This window comes from Equus przewalskii, chromosome 10 (genome assembly GCF_037783145.1).
Source record: "Equus przewalskii isolate Varuska chromosome 10, EquPr2, whole genome shotgun sequence".
Classification (NCBI taxonomy): Eukaryota; Metazoa; Chordata; class Mammalia; order Perissodactyla; family Equidae; genus Equus; species Equus przewalskii.
The window spans coordinates 51,440,810-51,463,746 of record NC_091840.1 but is presented as its reverse complement, the minus strand read 5'-3'; the positions used below and the strand labels follow the sequence as shown (position 1 = coordinate 51,463,746).

General features: G+C 47.5%; 1 protein-coding gene across 3 annotated transcripts; it reads left to right on the top strand.

The window, feature by feature from the left end:
* The first annotated feature begins 452 nt into the window (after window positions 1-452).
* CCDC42 (coiled-coil domain containing 42) lies at window positions 453-20,088 on the top strand. 3 transcript variants are annotated; one of them, XM_070561054.1, is made up of 8 exons: window positions 453-753; window positions 1,364-1,697; window positions 1,987-2,092; window positions 2,392-2,496; window positions 4,088-4,285; window positions 8,557-8,778; window positions 8,920-9,078; window positions 19,810-20,088. In XM_070561054.1, exons 2-8 carry the CDS (start codon window positions 1,615-1,617, stop codon window positions 19,885-19,887), a joined length of 951 nt encoding a protein of 316 aa, XP_070417155.1. In that variant the 5' UTR covers window positions 453-753; window positions 1,364-1,614; the 3' UTR covers window positions 19,888-20,088. The 3 variants fall into 3 exon arrangements, with proteins under 3 accessions (XP_070417155.1, XP_070417158.1, XP_070417157.1); XM_070561057.1 differs by having other exon boundaries at window positions 487-736; XM_070561056.1 differs by having other exon boundaries at window positions 542-765.
* The last annotated feature ends 2,849 nt before the right edge of the window (window positions 20,089-22,937 follow it).

The following is a 22,937-nucleotide window of genomic DNA, read 5'->3' as shown; positions in this document are numbered from 1 at the left end:
AACAGGTGATTCCAGAAACAGAGAGCCTCTTCCCTGAGGGCTGGCATTACACAGCCCCCTCAGGGGAAAAGGAGGGAAACCCCAAAGGGACTGCATCAGATTCTAGAGATAAACAAGCAGAGAAACACACTCCTTTGAGGAGCTTGCAATCATTCTTGGTGTTCTTGTTGTCACTCTGCTGGGTGTGCTTCTTTGGGGCGCTCCCAGGGGAGAGCCATCTTTGGTTGAGGGGCTCAGGGTCGGGTGGGGACGGTGAGGGGGTAGGTGAGTGGCTGTGTTCTGGGTGGGGTGGGGGCTATCCTGCCTGTGCGGAGCCCACTGGGCTGGCTGGAAACGGCGGGCGCTGAGGGGAGGCAGCAGGGTGAGAACGGCAGAGCCATCCCCCCTTCCTCCTCCTCCGGGGGCGAGGGCGGGCGGCCAGCAGGGGGCGCCAGAGGACCGGCAGTGTCTCGGGAGTGGGGTGCGGGCTCGGGACACCGCCCCGGCGAGAGACCCCGCCGGCAGCCCTCCCCCGCGAGAGGGGCCGCGCGCGCCGTGGGCCGGTGGGCCGGGGACAGGGAGGACGGAGGGAGCCCGGGACTGTGCCCGGCAGCCGCGCGCTCGACGTCACGGCCGTTACCTCCCGCCAGGACCAGGGAGCCCGCCTCACACACGGTCTCGAGTTTAGACGCTGGACCTCGGGCCACGTGAGCTTATGCCCAGTGCTCTGACGGATCAAAGGAGGCAGCATCATAAAGTGATCGTGTAAAATAGGTGACATTTATGGTACCAGGTTTTGGCTTTTCTCCATATTTTAATGTTCTGAAAACCTCAAAAGATGGCACTGGCCCTCAGTCTGTTACCCTCTGCTGGGCCTTGCCCTGGGCCCTCCTCCATATCCCAGGGGCGCCCTCCTGAGTCCCCAGGCCTGTCTGTCTTCACACACACATACCCCTACACATCCCTCACCCACCACTCGGTTCTCAACTCCAGGCCTCTTCCCATCCTCCCTCAGGCTCCACTTCCCTGCCCGCCCTCACCCCTCCTCCGCTTGGCACCCCCCTTCCTTGGCTCCTTTACTTCTGGGCCATCTGTCGCAGCCCCAGCCTTGTCCCTCACCCTGACACACACACCTGAACCCAGGAGGAGGCCCTCATGGGCAGGGCTCCCTCGCAAGGACACTCCTCTACCAAAACCCCCTTCTCAGCCGCGGACACCCAGCCCCTGCCTTCCAGCCCTGAACCCCAACATCTCATTAGGCTCAACCTCTTCCCAGAGTTCCTGGGGGGTAAATGCAGGTGCAGAGAGTGGAACCCCAGCAAAAATGGGATCAGTGAGGACAGAGGTCAGCGGACAAAGCCAGGGTTCTATGTGTGGTCCACAGAACCAGGCGACCTGTTGCTAGGTAACTAGATCTCCCGTTACCTCCTGAACACCTCATCCTGAGCTGCTGATCGTCAGCCTGCAGCCATCTTCCCCTGAGTCTCTCAGACACCCACCCTCTGTGGGACTTTGAAGAGCAGGAGGAAGGGAGAAGCAAGAGCTCAGCCACCACCCCTGAACCCCCTGTGGCTCCACCACCCACTGGTTTCACTGTGAAGATTTGGCTGCCTCAGCCGTCAGGTCGCCACCACCATGAGTCTGGGCATCATGGAGGAGGAAGACCTGGCCGAGTACTTCCGGCTGCAGTATGGGGAGCGGCTGCTGCAACTGCTGCAGTGAGTGTCTGAGGGTCTGGGGCCTCCCACACCCACCCACGCCCCACCTTTCAACCTGTCCCCTCCTACTCCTATAACCCAGCACCCCAACACCCTGTCCCATCACCCTGGCTTGCTCCTCGGATGCCAGCACTGCCCTCTTTCCCTCTCCCCACACCAGTCCTTTCACTCTGGCGGGGGATAAGCCCCCTTCCCCACCATGGGTATCTGTCTCCGTGGGTGGCTCCCAGTCTCAGCCTGCCCCGGGTGCTCAGAACCCACGGGCCTCTCTTGCCCATGTCTTGGGCAGGAAGTTCCCCAACATCGAGGAGCAGTTGGAGTCTCCATCCATCCAGCTACTGGAGAAGAAGAAGGAGGCCAAGATCATGCACCAGGCTATGGAGCAGAAGAAGAAGGTGGGGGACTCGGGGCGTTGGTGCAGGAAGGGCCACAGGGCTCAGGGAGAGCCTGAAGGCAGCCTTCCATTTTCTCGGTGGCAGTGGCTAGGGCCAGGAGTCCTGGGTGGTGATTTTGTGTTCCCTCTGCGGAGATGAGTCATGGGGGTACCCGTGTCCTGGGATGCTCTGCTCGGAACTAGGCATGGGGTGGAGAGTGGGAGGCCTGGGGCTAGAAGCACTGGGGCGGGAGATACCGGGGCCTCCCTCCATACCCATGTCAGGGGCTCTTCTGACCTCTCTGCTCCCCCCACCTCAAGACATTTCAGCGCAGAATGGAAACCTTGAACCTGCGCTGGGAGGAACTGGGCGTCAAGGAGGCCCAGCTGAAGGCCCACATCCAGAAGTTTGAGCAATTCATCCAGGTATGAGGGGGTCACATCCAGGTATGTGAGCAGGCCAGGAGCACCCACACTCTTTGGTTGGGCAAATTGCCCCTCCTCCTTCTCTTCTCCCTCTTGTTCCTCCCCCTCCTCTTCCTCCTCCTTGCTTTGGCTGACTCTTCCCCCTGGGTTAGAAGTCTCTTCAGTGCTCAACAATGCCTGGAGCTTCTCCCTTTATGCCCCACTTACTGCTGTTTGAATTTCCTGTTTACCTGTCAGTCTCTGCCCCTTCTCCACTGCTGTTTACCATTTCCTTGCCCACACCTGGTACATACAGTTTATCCAGTGAATGAATGAATGGATGGATGATGATGATGAATGAATGAATTGCCACACTCAGGGCTAGGCACTTGGGCATACAGAGACGAATTAAATAGGGTTTAAGTCCCCCCCAACTCTCACCACTCTTCCATCCTCACGCTGAGGGTCCAGGTAGCGAGTGGCTGAAGGACGAGGCACCAGAGTCCATTCTGAGACAACTCCTCTCAACTGGTCCTTAGGGGAGTGATTTAACCATTTTAAAATCCAGACGTCTCAGACCCACTCCGGACAGCACTGATGGAGCCCTGAGGGCCTGGCCCAGCTCCAGCGGTAATTGCTGGCCTCTGCCACAGGGGCGTCCCGCTCTCAAGTCTCTTCTCTCTCTCTCTGGGCCTAAGCCAGGTGGGAAAGGAAGCTGAGGGATCGGGCATATTCTCCAGAGGTCCAGTCCTTCCTGGCCAGAGAAAAGCTTGTGGAGTGGTTGGGGTGGCAGGAGATTTGGGGGTGAGGGGTTCTACGAATGGCTCCTAGAGGAGCAGCAGCATCGAAATCCTGGAGCGCTGGTTACAGATACAGACCCCCGGGCTCTCTCCTCTCTGCTTGCTTTCAGCAGGCCTGAGGTCAGGCCCAGGCAACTGTATTTTTAAAAAGCTTCCCAGGGGATTGTGATGCACAGTTGGACTTGAAAACCACTGGTTTAGGGTCCCTCATTCCTCTCCTGGGCTGGGGCACTGTGCGAAGCTTCCGTGTGCCCTCCCCAGGGGCCTCAAAATCTCCTCCAAATGCCACCACCACACACACCTGTCCGTGGAGAATCACAGGCGCCCTGAAGAGGAAAAGGAGCCACACACATGCATTGCGAGGGGTGGGTTTGCCCCCTAATCTTGGAGGAGGGCTTTGCAGAAGGAAGGAGAAGAAGGGTCAGGCAGATCGCAGCAGCTGAGCCTCGTGTCTTTCTCTCTGGACATCTGATTGCCTGCACCATCTCCTCCTGCTCCAGCCTGAGCTACTAGGAACATGCTCTGGAGAATGGCCTTGCCCCGCTTGGCCTTCTGGACCAGGTCCATCTCCTATCTCATCTCCCTGTAGCTCGAGCACTGTTGCCCCAGGTTTGGGAAGGAAGAGAGGAGAAACTGAGGCACCAACTACCAAGTTGAGAAAATCCGGGCCTGCTGGCCCAGATGGGTGGCCCAGGGATCCCATCCTCAGGATGGCCCAAGCTCAGCAGACAGAGGCCTTGTGGGGGCACCACCAGCCTGGGCTCCAGGGAGGGCAGGGTGAGTGCCTGATGGGCGCCACCTCCCCGGCCCAGGAGAACGACCAGAAACGGATCCGCGCCCTGAAGAAAGCCAACAAGGAGCGAGAACTCAAGAGGCAGCGCCTGCGCGAGCTGACCAAGGCCAAGCAGGAGATGGCAGCCCTGCGGCTGGAGCACCAGCGGCTGAGCGCCAAGCTACAGAACTACTCCATCTTCAACAAGTTCCTGGAGAAGGTGGTGGAGAACTCGGAGGTGAGTGGAGGGGGGCGTGCCTTCCTCAGCCCCACCTCCTCTTCCCCAGGGCCTGGGGCTATGGGAGGATTGGGGACCATCTGCAAGGATGGTCACCTGCTCTGAGAGCAGCTGGAAAAGGCTCCTTTGAGGCTGGACTCAAGGGTTGGGGGCCTGCTGGTGATCTTTGTGTGTGTGTGTGAGTGACACCTGTGAAAATGTCTCGGTATGGGTGGTGTGTTTATGTCCACGTGTGTGTATTTGGGGGGCGGGGGGCAAGGTTTGGTTTGGGAGCACCAACGGTAAGTGCTGCCCGCATCCGGACGTGGCCCACATGGATCCCTGCTTCCCCACCTCCCTGATGGCTCTTGTTTACTTGAGAGTAAGTGGGGAGAGGAAGGGAGAGGAAGTGGAAGAACACCCCACCCATCCCAGAGCTGGCGAGCTTCGTCTGCGCTAGGCACTGGGCTAGGTGCGGCACACGGGGAGTGAGCAGTCCTCTCACTAGCGCCTGGAGGAAAGCCATCACATCACCCTGGACAGAGGAGGATATGGAGGCTCAGAGAGGTTAGGGAGTCTGCTCAGGGTCTCACAGCTTGTAAGTGGCACTGCTCTTGCTTCTGACCACTCCTCTGTGGGCCCCACAGTGCCATGGACAGCTGCTCTTCCTAAAGTCGCCTTGATGACGGAGCTAAGGGAACTTCTCGGCCCTCTTCCCAGGCACGCCTCCTGCAGGATTGGACACGGTTGATGCTCCTCCTTGAAACACACCCTTGCCCTTTCCTCTGGGACTCCTCCCTCTCTCAGCTGCTTTCTTCCTACCTCTGGTTCTTCCTCCTCAGGCTCCTCTGGGGCCTCCTCTTCCTATCTCCTTAAGTGTTCCTCGGGTCTTTGTCGCAGACCCTCCACTTCTCTCCCTGAGCAATTTCCTGGACCTCTCACGGATGCCGCCAATGTCAGTGGCTATCTACCCTGTTTCCCCCACACCCCATGTGACAGCAGCAGGTACAGCCCCTCCCCAGGGTGGAGTAAGGTATGAAGTATGCCCTCTCAGCTTGTGGATCAATGTCCTGTGAGGTGCCCCAGGGAGACAAAGGATGCACAGTTTTTTAAAGTGCTGGCAATTTCCATATAGAACTGTGTCTTCGAACTGAAGAGATTGTATCTCACTGAATTGTATCTCATCTGCCTCTGCCATCCCTAGGCCAGCCCTGCTGCTGCTGTGTCTGGTGCTGGTAAATGGCATGGCCACCCACCCACAGCTCTCCAGAACTTGGGCCTCATCTTTGACCCCTCCTCCTCCCTCACCTCCCACAGCCATCAATCAGCAGATCTGGTCTATTCTGCCTCCTAAGTATTTCTGGAATCCAGCTGCTGCCCCTTCCTCATCCAGACCACCAGTGTACCTCTTCTGGAGTTCAACTTTGCGTTATTCCTGGCCACCAGCCTGTCTGCCATTCTACAGCCAGTGTGATCCCACCCTCTCTCTCTTTCTTTCTCTCTCTTTCCTCCTTCTTTTATTTCTTTCAGAATATTTTAAGCATACTGAAAAGTATAGAGAAATATATATTAGCACCCAAATACTCATCACAGCTTTGTGAAGTCTTAATATTTCTCCCTATTTGGCCCCGATTCTTTTTTCTTAAATAAAACACTGCTGGTAACTGACACCCCTTGTGTGTCCCCTTCGAAACCTCGTTCTTCTTCCTCTCTCCTCAGAGGTAACCGGCATCCTGATTTTTAAGTTTTCATTCTCATGCTTGTTTTTATTATTTTGGCAACATATTACATATCCACAAACTATGGATAGTATCGCACATGTCCTTTTGTGACTTGCTTTTCCCAATCAGTGACTTTAAAGAAAAAAAAACTTACCATGGAAAATTTCCAACATATACAAAAGTAGAGAGAATAGTCTATTGAGTGGCCATTACTCATCACCTAATTCCAACAATTATCAACTCATGGTCATATTCTCTATACTTCCCTACCTCCGCCATTTTGAAGCAAATGACATTCTTTTGTCCATAAGTATTTCAGTATATAACTCTAAAAGATAAGAGCTCTTATCTTAGCCAAAATACCATTGTCACACCTAGTAAAAATTTGACAGTAATTCCTTCATGTCAAATGTCCAGTCAATATTAAAATTTCCCCAATTATTGCACGAATGCTGTTTGTACAGTTGGTTCCTTCTAAGCAGGATCTGAACAAGGGCTCCACACTGCATTTGGTTGATATGTTTCTCGAGTGTCATAGACATTGTTATGCTGAACAAAAGGAGCCAGACATAGAAGAGGGCATACTGTACAATTCTATTGATGTGTTTTAAAACAGACAAAATGAATCTTTGGTGGCAGAAGTCACGATTCTGGTTTCCTTGGTAGTGGGGGGCAGACATGGACTGAACAGGGGTACAAGGCCTTTCTAGGGTGCTGGAAATGTTCAGTCCTCCCTTCTCACATGTTGGCTAGAATACTACCATAAAGAAAAGGACTCCATAAAGAGAATCTTCCCTTCCTCAACTGTTTGATTACTATGTGGATCTTAAAGAAAAAGCTTGTTAAATGCTTGATTCCTTATTACAGTTTTCAGAATAACGAGTTGGTTCTCCAGCAACCTCCAAAAGTGGCCTGTAATGTTGTATCATTACGAACTCATGGGTTTTAACATAGTTGATATGTTTCAATTCTTTGCACTTATTCTTACTAATGTGCAACGTGTCCCATCTTTGGACAGTGAGACTCTCTTCAAATTGTCACCTGAGTCCTTTTGACATCAGCATTAAGTTTTGGGGAGGTGCTCCTGGTAGCTCTGATGTAGTCCATTCATTTTAACTGTTGTATGTCATTGCATCACGTGCCAAGTGAACTTTCAGAAACACTTCTTACGGAGTTCTCTCTCTGCTTCTTAAAATCCTTCAAGTGGATGGAGTCCACACTCCTTCTCAGGGTTTACTGGGCACTTTTTTTACTTCTCCAGGTTGATCTCTGCCTCCACACTGAACTCAGGCCATTCATGCTGAACTCTCTTGAGCATCCTGAACATGCCACACACCCATCATCTTTACCCAGGCTGCTCCCTCTACCTGTAATATTTCCTCACCTTCCCCCATGTGCCTTAGCCTGGCTGTCTTCTACTCATACCGCTGGCCTCATTTCATCCATCCTTTCCTCCAGGAAACCTTTTCTGGCTGTTCCCACCTCCCCTAATGCTGGGTTGGGTGGCCCTTCCCCACAAAGGAATATTTGGGGAAAAGACAGCAGGGCAGTTCCCAGAACACCAGTCTATCACTGGAAATGTCATGAGATGGAGATAGTGCTCAGGGAGTGTCCCCTGGGTGGCTGGCAGGCACACTTTGATAAACCCCTGGAGAAGTGAGTTGACATCCTGGAACAGGAGCCCACACTGCCTTCTAAAGAGGGAGGGTTGCAGGGCTTCTGTTCTGCTGAGTGGGGCCTGTGAGTGAGGGCCAGTGGCATGGCTCCACACCATGCTGGAGGAGTCGGCTGAGCCTGGCAGGCCACCTGCCCCACAGGACCCTCTCCAGTCCCTGCTGGAGGGAGAACTCAGCAAATGGTGGACAAACACCAGAGAGCACTGTGTTGAAGATCTTACCCCCAGGCTCTGCCCAGCCCCAGCCCCAGCCCCCAGTCAGAGATAGGGATTATCACTCTGTGTTGTAACTGACTATTTACTCCTCTGTCTGTCCTCCCTCCACACCATCCCAAGTTGTAGGCTTCATGAGAGCAGGGTCTGGCTTTCTTATCTCCTGCTCTGTCTCAAGTATTTAGCACAGTTCCTGGCTCATAAGCGGTTCTTGGTACATTCTTGTTGAATAGGATAATTACTGCCTTGGGAGACATTGCAAAATGCACCCCTCATCCCCCCACCCCACCCACGCCAGCATTTCTCAACCTTAGAATCAGCTGGGGGACCTTTTGCAAAGATCAGATGTCAGGGACCCCTCAGTCCTGTTTATTAATGTGAATACCTGGGGGTGGAGCCTGGCAGGTGTCCTTTTTAAAGCTCCCAGGGTAATTCTAACAGGCAGTCAAGATTGAGAAGCCCAGGTCCAGTTGCACATGCCCCCAACACATGGCCCATGGCTCATACCAATCCAGGAGGAGCGAGCAGCGGGACTCCAATGTCCTCACATCCTCTGCGTCTTGACCTTGGCCCAGGGCCTCCATGCTAGGCCAAGGCGTCAAGGCCGGGAGTTGGCTGGTTAGCAGGGTGGCTGCGTCAGGCCCCCGGGGGCCGCGGTGCAGTGACCTGAGCCCCCCCTGCAGTTCGAAGAGATCCACGAGGTGATCGCACGCTACAAGACGCTGGTAAGCATGCACCACGACCTCATGCAGTCGGCGCAGGAGGGCCAGGAGAAGATCGAGCGCGCCAAGGCACGGCTGGCGCGCTACATGGAGGAGAAGGACGACGAGATCCTGCAGCACAACAACGAGTTGGCGCGCCTGCAGATGCGCTTCGACCGCGCCCGCAGCGATGTCATCGTCTGGGTGAGCGGCCCAGGGCGGCGCAGGGGCTTCTGGGCGCTGGATGAGTGAGGGACGCGCGCGCGCGCACACACACACACACACACACACACACACACACACACTCTCCCTTTATGCTCACGCCCCGCCTTCATCCTCTCCCAGGAATCTCGCTGGGCGCACATCCAGAACACTGCCGCCAAGAAGACCCTCTTGCTAGGCACCATTAAGATGGCAACGCTGAACCTCTTCCAGATCGTGAGCAAGCAGCTGAAGGAGTCGACCTACGTGTCCCTGGAGGACACTCATAAACAGCTGGACATGGTGAGATGAGGCGCCAGGGCCGGCTGGCTGGGTCTGCAGAGTCAAGATCGCTCTGATTGGTTGCGTGGAGGAATAACCCCGATGGAGCAGTGGTTCTCGAATATTAACAGGATCAGAATCACCTGGGGGCAGGGGAGTATTGCTGGACCTCACCCCCAGAGTCTGAATCAGTAGGTCTGAGATGAGAACCCATGGATTTCCATTTTCAACAAACTCCCAGGTGATGGTGCTGGTCTGGGTTCCACACTTTGAGAACCACTGCGTTACAGCTACCACTTGATTGGCCCCCAGTGATCATGGGCAGTAGCAGCAACCCACTGCTGAATTCATTAGTTGTGCAAAACAGTCATTAAATTCTAGTGAGATCCTAAACGCTTGTGCCCAAGGCCCACTGTTTGGGAAAAGAGAAAATTTGGGGCCGGGGGTTGGGGGCAGGGGGATCAGCAAGGTTAGGGAAGTGTTAGAGTCATCTTAGTATTTTTTCTCCAAAGTAATTGAAAGGTAACTGAAAAGGAAATAACTTTTTTCTCTGTATGATTCAAAGCTATCTGATGCCATGTCCATGTGCCATCTAAAATCACCTCACTTCTGACCAAAGGCACACACATCCCACAATTTGGGAAACTTGGCACCAGCAGGTGCCTTAGCCCTGCTTCTGGTGACATGCAGAGGACCTCCGCTCATTATTGATTCCTTTGGCAAAAGCCTTTAGCTCTGCTGTGAAATGGGAGGAAGTCCGCCTCTGAAGGCTGGGAGTTTTGTTAGTTCTGTTCCCTGCTGTACCCGCAGCGAATAGAACAATGCCCGGCACATAGTAGGCCCTCAATTAAGTGTTTGGTGAATTAATATAAAACACAAGCCAATAAAAGCAACTGCATGAGAGGCGCTTCCCCTATTGAACAAAAAAAAAGTCAAACTCATGAAATGTAAAGGATTTCCCCCACTGACAAGGCAGCAAGAAGGATTTCCCCAAAGCAGAGATCAGCCTGTGTACTAAGGCTGGTTAGAGCAGAATTATTGACAGTCCAAAAACCATAAGGGAATTTGTAAGAAAGTTTGTTCTGAAGCAGCAATTCTCAAACTTGCGGGTGTTGGGAAAGCTTTAGACTCTTAAAATTTATTGAAGACCCCCCCAAAGAGCTTTCATTTATATGGGTTATATCCACTGATATTTACCATATTAGAAACTCAAACAGGAAAATTAAAAAGACTTCATTCATTTTAAAATGACAATAAGAAGTATGTCAACAAAAATGGCATTTTTAATGAGAAAACATTTTCAAAAAGTGTTTGTGGGACAAGTGGCGTTATTTGACACTTTTGCAAACCTTTTTTTTTTTTACAGTTACTTGTGGACTTTTTTTTCTTAAAGATTGGCCCTGAGCCAACATCTGTTGCCAATCTTTTTTTTTTTTTCTCCTTTTCCCCAAAGCCCCCCAGTACATAGTTGTAAATTCCAGCTGCAGGTCTTTCTGGCTGTGCTGTGTGGGACGCCGCCTCAGCACGGCTTGATGAGCGGTGCTGGGTCTGTGCCCAGGATCCGAACCAGCGAAACCCCAGACTGCTGAAGCAGAGCGCACAAACTTAACCACTCAGCCACAGGACCAGCCCTGCAAATCCCTTTAAAGTCTGGCTTCAGAGAGGACAGGTGGATTCTCATATCTGCTTATGCACTCATTCTGTTGTCAGCCTATGTTGTGGAAACGTCCCACTCTTGTAATAGCCACTGTACATTCATGAGAGAATAAGAACAAAAAAGATGAAGAACCTCTTAGTATTATTGTAAAATGAGTTTTGGCCTTGCAGACCCCTCTCCCCAGCAGTAGGGTCTCAGGAACTCCCAGAGGTCCTCAGACCCCTTTCCTTCAGCTGTTATAAAGAAAGGTGCGGCAGGAGGTGGTGAGCTCCGGCTCCTTGCCCCTGCCCGAGCATTCCCTGCTCAGACCGTAGCTTCCAGTCGGTCCACTCCAAATTTTGAGCTTTCTGACTCCCTCTCAACTTGATTTGCCTCTACAGGAATACAGCATATTGCCCAAATGTTATTTTTAAATATCCCACTTCATTCCCATAGGATGTGAGCCTACTGACAGAAACACACATGATCAGGTAGCCTGAAAAATTAAAAATAAGGACCTGGGAAAATATGAGTTAAAATCCGAGGTCAAGGCAAGAGAGAGAAATACAGACTGTGGATTCTTGGATTATAAGGGCCTCCAAGAGGGACCGTAGTTGGCTCTGAACTTCCTGGTAACCGGATGGAAAGCAACACATGGTTCTTGTACCAAAATCAGAAAACATAAGGTTTCCTCAGAGAGAGCAAACCTTTTCCAAGCACTTAGCTCTAACAGAAATTGCTCAAGGAGGCTCCGGAGACACCCAGTGAGTAGTGTTCTCAACAGCATCCCTACAACAGGTCCAAGCATGGCCTTCATAAGGCAGCCGCTCATCTAGAGCTAGGAGCCTGGTGCTATTGTACGGCTTAGGAAAAATGATTCTGCAAAAGGCCGAGACACTTTGAATTCAACATACTGTGTCATGAAAGGTCCAGCCTGATCCCTGAGTAAAACCCACACCGCCTGGAGCAGCATTTTCCAAACTGTGCTTGGCAAATCCTAGAATCCCAAGATGTCAGTAAGTTTCCTGTGGGAGAATAAGAGGACTCCATGGACTAATAAATTTAGAAAACGCCAAGTTAAACAAAGTTAGATTGTTTTTAAAAACAGCACTTTGCAGAGTCTTTGCTGTGGTCCTGCCCTGAGACTCTCTAAGCAGATAGCGTTTCTAAAACTTAACTTGACCAAAAATCCTGTTTAGGGGTATGTGATCGCTTATCCTAAGAACGTAGTTTGGGAAATGTGAAGCTTGTCTTCTCCGTAACCTTGGGAAAGTTGCTTTAATTCATTGATTCTTTGTTTCCTCTTTTGAAAAATGGGGATCATATCAGTAATAGTAACAATATTAGCAACTGGGAGGGTTGATGACAGTTTGGGACAGTCTATGTAGCCCCATTTCTAGGAATATTCTTGAAAAGGAGAAATTTTAGAACTGAGATCTTAGAAGCCATCTAGGTCAGCCTTTTCTCCCTCTCCTCTTTTTATTTTTTTATTTTTAATTTTTTTTTTTATTTTAAGAGTTTATTTGAGCACAAATCGATTGGAATTGGACAGCGCCAAACCAGAAGCGATTAGGGGTGCTCCCTGCCAGGAGTCAGCGTGGACTTGCGCAGAGAAAGCACGAAGCCAAGAAAGGAGATGATCTGATTGGCTGGAGCCTGGAGCCTAGCTGGCTGTGATTGGTTGTCCTTAGCCTTTTGATTTCGTAACCTTGAGGCATTTACAGGCTTAGGTTTCGGTTTGTGTACACAGGCCTCTGTGACATTAGAGCCACATCAGTCTAATGATCTCCTTGTTTAATTAAACTTTTCCATCCTTTCTTTTTTTTTTTAATTGAAGTGTTGTAGACATACAATATTATATTAGTTTCAGGGCACAACCAAGTTATTCAACATCCATATACATTATGAAATTATTACCACAATAACTCTAGAAACCATCTGTTACCATACAAAGTTATTGCAGTATTATTGACTATATTCCCTATGCTGTACATTGCTATCCCCATGACTTATTTATTTCATAACTGGAAGTGTGTACCTCTTAATATCCTTCACCTGTTTTGCCCATCCTCCTACTTCCCTCTCCTCTGGTGACCAACAATTTGTTCTTCGTATCTATGAGTTTGTTTCTGTTTTGTTTTGTTTGTTCGTGGGTTTTTTTAGATTCCACTAAGAGGGAGGTAATATGTTATTTGTCTTTCTCTCTCTGACTTATTTCACTTAGCATAATACCCTCTAGGTCAATCCATGTTGTCGCAAATGGCAAGATTTCATTCTTTTTTATGGTTGAGTAGTACTCCATTGTATACATATACCACATCTTCTTTATCCATTTATCTATTCATGGGCACTTAGGTTGCTTCCATATCTTGGCTATCTTGAATAACGCTGCAGTGAACATAGGGGTGCATATATATTTTCGAATTAAGTGTTTTTGTTTTCTTCAGATAAATACCCAGAATGGAATTGCTGGATCATATGGTAGTTCTATCTTTAATTTTTTGAGGAACTTCTATGCTGTTTTCCATATTGGCTGCACCGATTTACATTTCCACCAACAATGCGTAAGGGTTCCCTTTTCTCCACATCCTCGCCAACACTTGTTATTTGTTGTCTTTTTGATGTTAGCCATTCTGACTAATGTGTGTGAGGTGATATCTCATTGTAGTTTTGATTTGCATTTCCCTGATGATTAGTGATGTTGAGCATCTTTTCGTGTGTCTGTTGGCCATCTGTATGTCTTCTTTGGAAAAATGTCTATTCAGGTCCTCTGCCCATTTTTTAATCAGATTGTTTGGGATTTTTTTGATCTTGAGTTGTATAAGCTCTTTATTTATTTTGGATATTAACCCCTTATCAGATATATTGTTTGCAAATATCCTCTCCCAGTTCAGTAGGTTGCCTTTTAATTTTGTTGATGGTTTCCTTAGCTATGCGAAAGCTTTTTAGTTTGATGTAGTCCCATTTGCTTATTTTCACTTTTGTTGCCCTTGCCTTAAGGGGACAGATCCAAAAAAATATTGCTAAGACCCACGTCAAAGAGCTTACTGGCTATGCTTTCTTCTAGGAGTTTTAGGGTTTCAGGTCTTACATTTAAGTCTTTAATCCGTTAGAGTTTGTGTTTGTATATGGTGTAAGACAGTGGACCAGTTTCATTCTTTTGCATGTAGCTGTCTTGTTTCCCAACATCATTTATTAAAGAGACTGTCTTTTCCTCATTGTGTATTCTTGCCTCCTTTGTTGTGGTTTAATTGACCATATAAACATAGCTTTTTTCCTGGGCTCTCTATTCTGTTCCATTGATCTATGTGTCTGTTTTTGCACCAGTACCATATAGTTTTGATTACTATCACTTTGTAGTGTAGTTTGAAATCAGGGACTGTAATATCTCCAGCTTTGCTCTTCTTTCTCAAGATTGCTTTCGCTATTCAGGGTTTTTTTTTGTGGTTCCACACAAATGTTAGGATTCTTTGTTCTAGTACTATTAAAAATGCCATTGGTATCTTGATAGAGATTACATTAAATCTGTAGATGGCCCTGGGTAGTATGGACATTTTGACGATATTAGTTCTTCCAATCCATGAACACGTTATATCTTTCCATTTATTTGTGTTGTCTTCAGTTTTTTTCATCAGTGTCTTATAGTTTTCAGAGTACGTCTTTCACCTCTTTGGTTAAATTTATTCCTAGGTATTTTATTCTTTTTGATGCCGTTGTAAATAGGATTGTTTTCTTAATTTCTCTTTCTGATTGGTCATTATTAGTGTATAGAAATGCAACAGATTTCTATATATTGATTTGGTATCCTGCAACTTTGCTGAATTCATCTATTCTGATATTTTTTGGGTGGAGTCTTTAGGGTTTTCTATATATAATATCACATCATCTGCAAATAGTGACAGTTTTACTTCTTCCTTTCCAATTTGGATGACTTTCCTTTCTTTTTCTTATCTGATTGCTGTGGCTACGACTTCCAATACTGTGTTGAATAAAAGTGGTGAGAGTGGGCATCATTGTCTTGTTCCTGATCTTGGAGGAAGTGCTTTCAGCTTTTCATCATTGAGTATGATATCAGCTGTGGGTTTGTCATATATGGCCTTTTTTATGTTGAGATGTGTTCCCTCTGTACTCACTTCTTTGAGAGTTTTTATCATAAATGATGTTGAATTTTGTCAAATGCTTTTTTCTAGCATGTATTGAGATGATCATATGATTTTTATCCTTCATTTTGTTATTGTGGTATATCACAGTGATTGATTTGCAGATATTGAACCGTCCTTGCATCCCTGGGATAAACCCCACTTGATCATGGTGTATGATCCTTTTAATGTATTGTTGAATTCAGTTTGCTAATATTTTGTTGAGGATTTTTGCATCTATGTTCATCAGGGATATTGACCTATAATTTTCTTTCTTTGTAGTGTCTTTGTCTGCTTTTGATATCAGGGTAGTGCTGGTCTCATAGAATGAGTTTGAAAGCACTCCTTTCTATTGAACTTTTGGCAAATAGTTTGAGAAGGATAGGTATTAACTACTCTTTATATGTTTGGTAGAATTCACCTGTGAAGCCATCTAATCTTGGACTTTTGTTTGTTGGGTGTTTTTTGATTACTAATTCAATTTCATTACTAGTAATTGGACTGTTCAGATTTTCTATTTCTTCTTGATTCAGTCTTGGAAGATTTTTATGTTCTAGGAATTTGTCTGTTTCTTCTAGATTGTCCAGTTTGTTGATGTATAATTCTTCATAGTAATCTCTTATGATCTTTTAAGTTTCTGTGGTGTCAGTTGTAATTTCTCCTCTTCATTTTTTATTTTATTTGTTTGAGCCCTCTCTCTCTTTTTTTTTTTTAAAGATTTTATTTTTCCTTTCTCTCCCCAAAGCCCCCTGGTACATAGTTGTGTATTTTTTTAGTTGTGAGTCCTTCTAGTTGTGGCATGTGGGACGCTGCCTCAGCGTGGCTTGATGAGCAGTGCCATGTCCACGCCCAGGATCCGAACCAGCGAAACCCTGGGCTGCCAAAGTGGAGCAACCACTCGGCCACGGGGCCGGCTCCCTGTTCTTGATGAATCTGACTAAAGGTTTATCAATTTTGTTTATCTTTTCAAAGAATCAGCTTTTAGTTTCCTTGATCTTTTACTGTTTTTTTAGTCTCCATTTTATTTATTTCTGCTCTGATTTTTATTATTTTCTTCCTTCTACTAACTTTAGACTTTGTTCCTTTTCTAGTTCCTTTAGGTGTAAGGTTAGATTGTTTAGCTGTGATTTTTTGTTGTTGTTTCTTGAGGTAGGCCTGTATCAATATGAACTTCCGTCTTAGAAATGCTTTTGCTATGTTCCATAGATTTTGGAACATTGTATTTCCATTTTCATTTGTCTCAAGGTATTTTTTTTTTTATTTTCTCTTGATTTCTTCACTGACTCATTGGTTGTTTAGTAGCATGGTGTTTAGCCCCACACATGTTTGTGTGTTTTCCAGTTTTCTTCTTATAATTAATTTCCAGTTTGGTACCATTGTGGTCAGAAAAGATGTTTGATATGATTTCAGTCTTCTTTAATTTATTGAGACTTGTTTTGTGGCCTAACATGTGATCTATCCTGGAGAATGTTCCATGTGCACATGAAAAGAATGTATAGTCTGCTGTTTTTGGATGGAATGTTCTTTATATATCTTTTAAGTCTCTCTGATCTAATGTGTCATTTAAGACGAATCTTTCCTTGTTTATTTTCTGTCTGGATGATCTATCCATTGATGTAAGTGGGGTGTTAAAGTCCCCTACTATTATTGTATTACTGTCAATTTCTCCTTTTATGTCTGTTAATATTTGCTTTATGTATTTAAGTGCTCCTATGTTGGATGCATAGATATTTACAAGCATTATATCCTCTTGTTGGATTGACCTATTTATCATTATGTAGTGCCCTTCTTTGTCTCTTGTTACAGTCTTTGTTTTAAAGCCCTTTTTTTTTTGTCTAAGTATTGCTACCCCAGTATTCTTTTCATTTCTATTTGCAGGGAATATTTTTTTCCATCCCTTCACTTCAGTCTGTGTGTGTGTTTAGATCTGAAGTGAGTCTCTTGTAGGCAGCATATATATGGGTCTTGTTCTTTAATCCATTCAGTTGCTCTATGTCTTTTGATTGGACCATTTACATTTAGAATGATTGATAGGTACATACTTATTGTCATTTTGTTCATTGTTTTCTCGTTGGTTTTGCAGTTCTTCTCTGTTCCTTTCTTCTTCTCTTGCTCTCTTCCCTCAAAGTGATTTGATTACTTTCTTTAGTGTTATGTTTGTATTCCTTTCTCTTTATTTTTTGTGCCTCTATTACAGGTTTCTGGTTTGTGATTACCATGAGGTTTGCATATAACAACCTATGTATATAGCAGTCTATTTTAAGTTGATGGTTGCTTAAGTTTGAGAGTGTTCTAAAAGCACTACATTTTTACCTCCCTCCATGTTTTACGTTTTCGACATGTTTTACATTTTTTTATTTTGTGTATTCCTTAACTAATTATTGAGATATAGATGATTTTACTACATTTGTCTTTTAACCTTAATACTAGCTATATAGATGGTTAATTCATTTCTTTTACTGTACGTTTGCCATTACCAGTGAGATTTTTTCTTTCATAATTTTCCTATTTCTAGTTATGGCCTTTTCTTTTCCACTTAAAGAAGTCCCTTTAATATTTCTTGTAGGGCCAGTTTAGTGGTGATGAACTCCTTTAGCTTTTGCCTGTCTGGGAAACTCTTGATCTTTCCTTCAATTCTGAATGATAACTTTGCCAGGTAGACTATTCTTGGTTGTAAGTTTTTTTCCTTTCAGCACTTTGAATATATTGTGCCACTCCCTCTGGCCTGTAAAGTTTCTGCTGAAAGATCAGCTGGTAGTTTTATGGGAGTTCTCTTGTACATAACTGGTTGTTTTTCTCTTGCTGATTTTAAGATTCTTTCTTTATCTTTAACTTTTGACATTTTAATTATAATGTATCTTGGTGTGGGTCTCTTTGGATTCATCTTATTTGGGACTTTGTGCTTCCTAGACTTGTATATCTGTTCCCTTTGCAATTTTGGGGAAGTTTTCAGCCATTATTCCTTCAAATAGGTCTTCTGTCCCTTTCTCTCTCTCTTCTGCTTCTATGATGTGAATGCCATGTGAATGTCCCTATAATGTGAATGTTAGTGCACCTGATGTCCCAGAGGTCCTTTAAGCTATCCTTTATTATTATTATTATTATTATTATTCCTTTTTCTTTTTGCTGTTCTGATTGAGTGATTTCCACTACCCTTCCAGATAGCTGATCTGTTTTTCTGCATCATCTAATTTGCTTTTGATTCCCTCTAATATACTTTTTCATTTCAGTTATTCTATTCTTCAGCTGTGATTGGTTCCTTTTCATATTTTCTATCTCTTTGTTGAAGTTTTCACTTTGTTCATCCATTCTTCTCCTGAGTTTGGTAGAGATCTGTAGCTTGCTTATCTCCATTTTGTTTAGTTCTTTTTCTGAGGGTTTTTTTTTTTTGTCTTCTTCCTTCTTTTAGAACATATTCTTCTATCTCCTCATTTTGCCTAAATCTCTGTGTTTGTTTCTATGTATTAGGTAGATAAGCTATATCTCCTGGTCCTGAAGGGGTGGCCTTATGTAGAAGGTGTCCTGTAAGTCCCAGAGCACAATTCGCCCTGGTCACCAGAGGTGCTCCAGATGTGTGTCCTGTGTAGGCTGCATGCATCCTCCCCTTGTGCTTGTGCCATGATTGCTGCAAGCCTGCTGGTGAATGGGGCTGGCCCCCCAAGGCGGCAGCCACTTTGGAGGGACATCAGCTGAGGCAGGCAGGTTGTGTGGGGTGAGTCTGCAGGGGAATGCCAGAGCAGGGTGAATGGTGCCAGTAAGTTAGAGAGTGTCAGTAATGGCACCTGCCAGGGCTCGGCCAGCTAGGTAGAAGGGGAGTAAAAAAACTGGCACCCACCAGTGCTTCCATCCCTGGAGAAAGTCCCAACAGATCCCTGCCGCTCTTGCACACGCCCTAAAATTAATCAGTGAATCTCCTTCACTTATAACCCAGGCACTTTTCAAACTGCTGCTTCTGTGCTGGGATTTTGGAGTGAGTTTGTACACATGCCCTTTAAGAGCAGAGTCTCATTTTCCTATAGCCCTCTGGCACTCTCGGAAGTAAGCCCCACTGGTTGTCAAAGCCAGATGTTATGGTGGCTCATATTCCCATTGCAGGTCCCCCAGGCTGGGGAGCCTGATTTTGGGCTCAGGCCCATGCTTGTTTGGGAAGACTTCCACAATTGTGACATCCCTCCCACTTGCGGGTTGCAGTGCTGGGGGTGTGGGTTCTGACTAGATCACATCTCCGTGCCTCATACCCATCTCGATGTGGCTTTTTCTTTATATTCTTAATTGTGGAAAATCTGTTTTGCCAGTCTTCAGGTCGTTCCCAGAGATAATGTAGTTGTAGTTTTGGTGTGTCTGTGGGAGGAGGTGAGCTCAGGATCTTCCTGCTCTGCCGTCCCCTTTTTAAAGAAGAAGAAACTGTGTCCTAGAAAGATGAAGTGATTTCCCCAGAGTTGTGTCAGGAGCCCAGGTCTCCTGAGTTCAGAGGCAGCAATCTTTCTGCTGTGTCACACTGATTGCCTGTTCTTTAAAACAGAAGCTAGTGAATACAATTTGAACGTCTCTTGATGACTCAAGATTATCATAATGAGCATCAGTTCTGGGTTTCAAGTAAATGACCACATCGAAGGCTAGTAAATTGTGGAGAGCTCTTTTCCCTGATGCGGTATGGCCCCTGTCTGCTAAATGCTTCTAGTCCTCATGATCCTCTCTCTTTCTTCAACCTCTGTTAGACTGTCAGCCTTACTTTGTCACACTATCACTGTGTCGGCCTCTAGGAATTCCCAACTCCATTCCTACTTATTGCTTCTAGTCTGCTAAGCCTGATATTCCATTTCAACTAGAATCATTGCCAAATGAGGGAAAGTGGCCTCAAGAGGTCGGTCACAGGAAAACAGTGACTCCTTACAGGTTACGCCCAGATATGCTCCATTTTTGGATGGGGTGGCCTGTTGCTGGGTGGGGTTAACTCCAGTCCCTTTGCCTTGTTAGATCCAGCAGTTTATCCAGGACCTGTCAGACATCTGGGCAGAGGTGAAGAAGAAGGAGCAACAGCAAATTCGGGTTTAAGGAGCAGTCATGGTTCCAGAATGTTCTGAGAGAAACTGAGAGAGAATAAGTTCCTGGTGAGCTTGCAGTCCAGTCAGCCCAGCCCGGCCCTCTGGGACCCCTGTGCCTTTCTGCTGGTGAACACCCTGCCATTTTTCCCCTTGGGCTTCAGTCCATCCCGTCCCTGAAAACATTAAATTCTATAAGAAGTTTGTTCCTAAGTTTGGTCTCTTTTTGGTGGTTTATTTACGGGGAAGAGGGTCCACTGAGGGGAGAACCCCTAAAAGCACCTCTTCTCAAAGCCGCTCACTTAGGTACCTGGGGACTGGAAACCAGATCTCAGGTCTGGCGTCTCAGAGGCTCTGGACTTGCATACAGTAAGTGTTCACATGGGTAACAGACCAGCAGGGTGAGTACACAGGATGCTTCTTTCCTGTACCACTTCACAAAGTTTTTTAAAAGTTAGTGTTTCTAGGGGCTGGCCCCGTGGCCGAGTGGTTAAGTTCGTGCGCTCCGCTGCAGGCGGCCCAGTGTTTCGTTGGTTCGAATCCTGGGCGCGGACATGGCACTGCTCATCAGACCACGCTGAGGCGGCATCCCACATGCCACAACTAGAAGGACCCACAACGAAGAATATACAACTATGTACTGGGGGGCTTTGGGGAGAAAAAGGAAAAAAAATAAAATCTTTAAAAAAAAAAAAGTTAGTGTTTCTAATTGGGGTGCAAAGACTAGAAACTATGAAGGCAGCTTCCCAAGTCAGAGTTGCAAAGGTGGCAAGTCAAGAACTCTTCCCTGACCTTGGGCGCAAGCCCTGCTCTCCTACCTCCCTCCCCGCCGTGGACCCTAAAACGTGCAATATGGTACCGGCAACGCTCGTGTAGGAACTGCAGGCAGGCTGCCAAATGACAGCATCTTAGCAGGCCCGAATGATGGCAAAACTAAACTGAGTAGAGATAGATGTAAAGTCTTGCGCTTAGGATCAAAAGCTCAACTGTGCATTTCTAAATCATCAATGACGAAAGTCAAGTCAGAGACCAGTAGGGTATTAGTGACAAAGGAAGCCGCATTTACTGAGCATACACTCCATGGCCCTAATCCCTGTGAAAACTTGTGCGGCACCATTATCCCCGACTTACCGAATAGGACACTTGCCCAAGGACACTGGCTACAGATGACAGGGCCAGATTCGAATTGGGTCGGCCTGCCCAGAGCCTGTGCTCCCTCCTGCGGCCAGGCTGCCTCTCAGAAGGCAGAGGCACTGCTGCCTTCCCCTCCAAACCAGGCTGAGGAGCAGGCCCGAACGAGGCTCCTCATTTCCTCCCTGGGCCTGTAATCCTGGAGGGCCCTCACTACCTACAGGGGACAACACTGCTGCCGCCTCCCCTGCTGGGATCCCCCTGGGCAGCAGTAACCCCTCACCTTTGTATACACCACCTTGCAGCAGCGGTTCTCATCCCTTGCTCCCGGACCAGCAGCATCAGCATCACCTGGGAACTTCTTAGAAATGCAAATTCTCAGGCCCCACCCCAGACCTGAGAATCAGAAGCTCTGGGGGTGGGACCCGGGCATCTTGGCTTTAACAAGCCCTCCAGGTGATCGGATGCTTGCTCAAGTTTGAGAACCAGTGCTTTGCAGTGAACCAAACACTTCCAAGGACCTGACTCCTTTTGTCTCCTACCTCGTGGGGTAATGCATATCTGTAATGCAGCCTGTTTCAGCCAGAATGCAATCAGAGAAGCAGAACCCTTCGAAGATATAGATGTGTATAAAAGGCTTTCTTACAGGAATTCGACCTTAGGCTGTTGTGGGCGCTGGTTGAGCAATCTCTGCAAAGCTGATGTCTTCACTTCTGATGCTGGAGCTTGAAGCCCACGGGGGAGGTTGCTGGGAAAGAAATATGGACGTAAAGTGGGGAGATCAAGAGTAAGTTGGATCCATATGCACAAGCGGGAGTCCATAAGGACAGAGGACCCAAGTCAGTTCTTGTTGCTTCTGAGCTTGGTGGTGTGGGCGTCTGCAGAAGCCAGGGCCCCTCGTTGTGCAGCCGAGCACACACACCTGGCCCAGGGGTCGGAGCAGCTGAAGGAGGATCCAGGGAGCGTGGAGCAGTTGCAGCAGCCCGGCCTCACACGGATGAGGTGAGCCGGCAGAGCAGCGACAGTGTGTGAGCTGCAAGGTGGCTGCCGCTTCCTTTCCACCCTCCAGACCTCCAACAGGGGTCTCTCTGTGACCACTCCCCCTCAGAAACACCCAGGCAAAGGAATTCTGGGAAATACAGTTCAGCCTAGCCACGCTACCCAGTCCCCAAGCCTCCACACTACTGTTCTGTTTCACAGCTGAGGAAAGGAGGAGGGAATGGAGGGGGCTGGCCTGGCCAGAGGAACTTTTCTCTGCAAGGGAATGGAGGGCAGAGGTCATCTGCAAACCCAGGACTGCGAGTTCTGGGGGTGGTGCTCAGAGGAGTGGGTAGAGTCTCTCACTGGAAGGAGACACCAGGGCCTCCCAGAAACAGGTTTGCGGGTGAAGGATATGCCTCTGTAATAGTTTCCCATGCCCTTTGGGCCTCCTGGGCTGTGTTCTGGAAGACAGGAGAGGGTGCAGGACAGACGGTTCCCCCAATCCTCCTAGATACACACCCCCCACCGTTTTCTGCTGTGTGTGTGAGGTGGTGGTTGAGAAGTTCAGCCTGTAAGGACTGAACGCACTTCCTGGTGAGGGGGGGCCTCAGCCCCTCCCCATGGCCCCGCCAGAGAGCCAGAGGCCCTGTCTCTCCCTCCCTCCCTGCCTTCTTCCCCCTCCCTCCTCAGCTTCTCCTCGCCTCTGAGGGTCAAGTTTCCCAGCTTGACAGAAATGGGGAATGGTGAAGAGTCACACTTAGAATAACTGTGATCACACACAAGTTTAACACACACATGTTTACCCACGTGTGTATAACTCACTCTGAAATTACTGCATTTTTCAGGTTTCATAAGGGGCCCAGCCCTGGGGCAGAAGAAAATCTGTGGGTCTAGGCAGATTTCTTGATTATAAGGAAAGCCACAAATCCACAAACTCATTCCCAAGCCCAC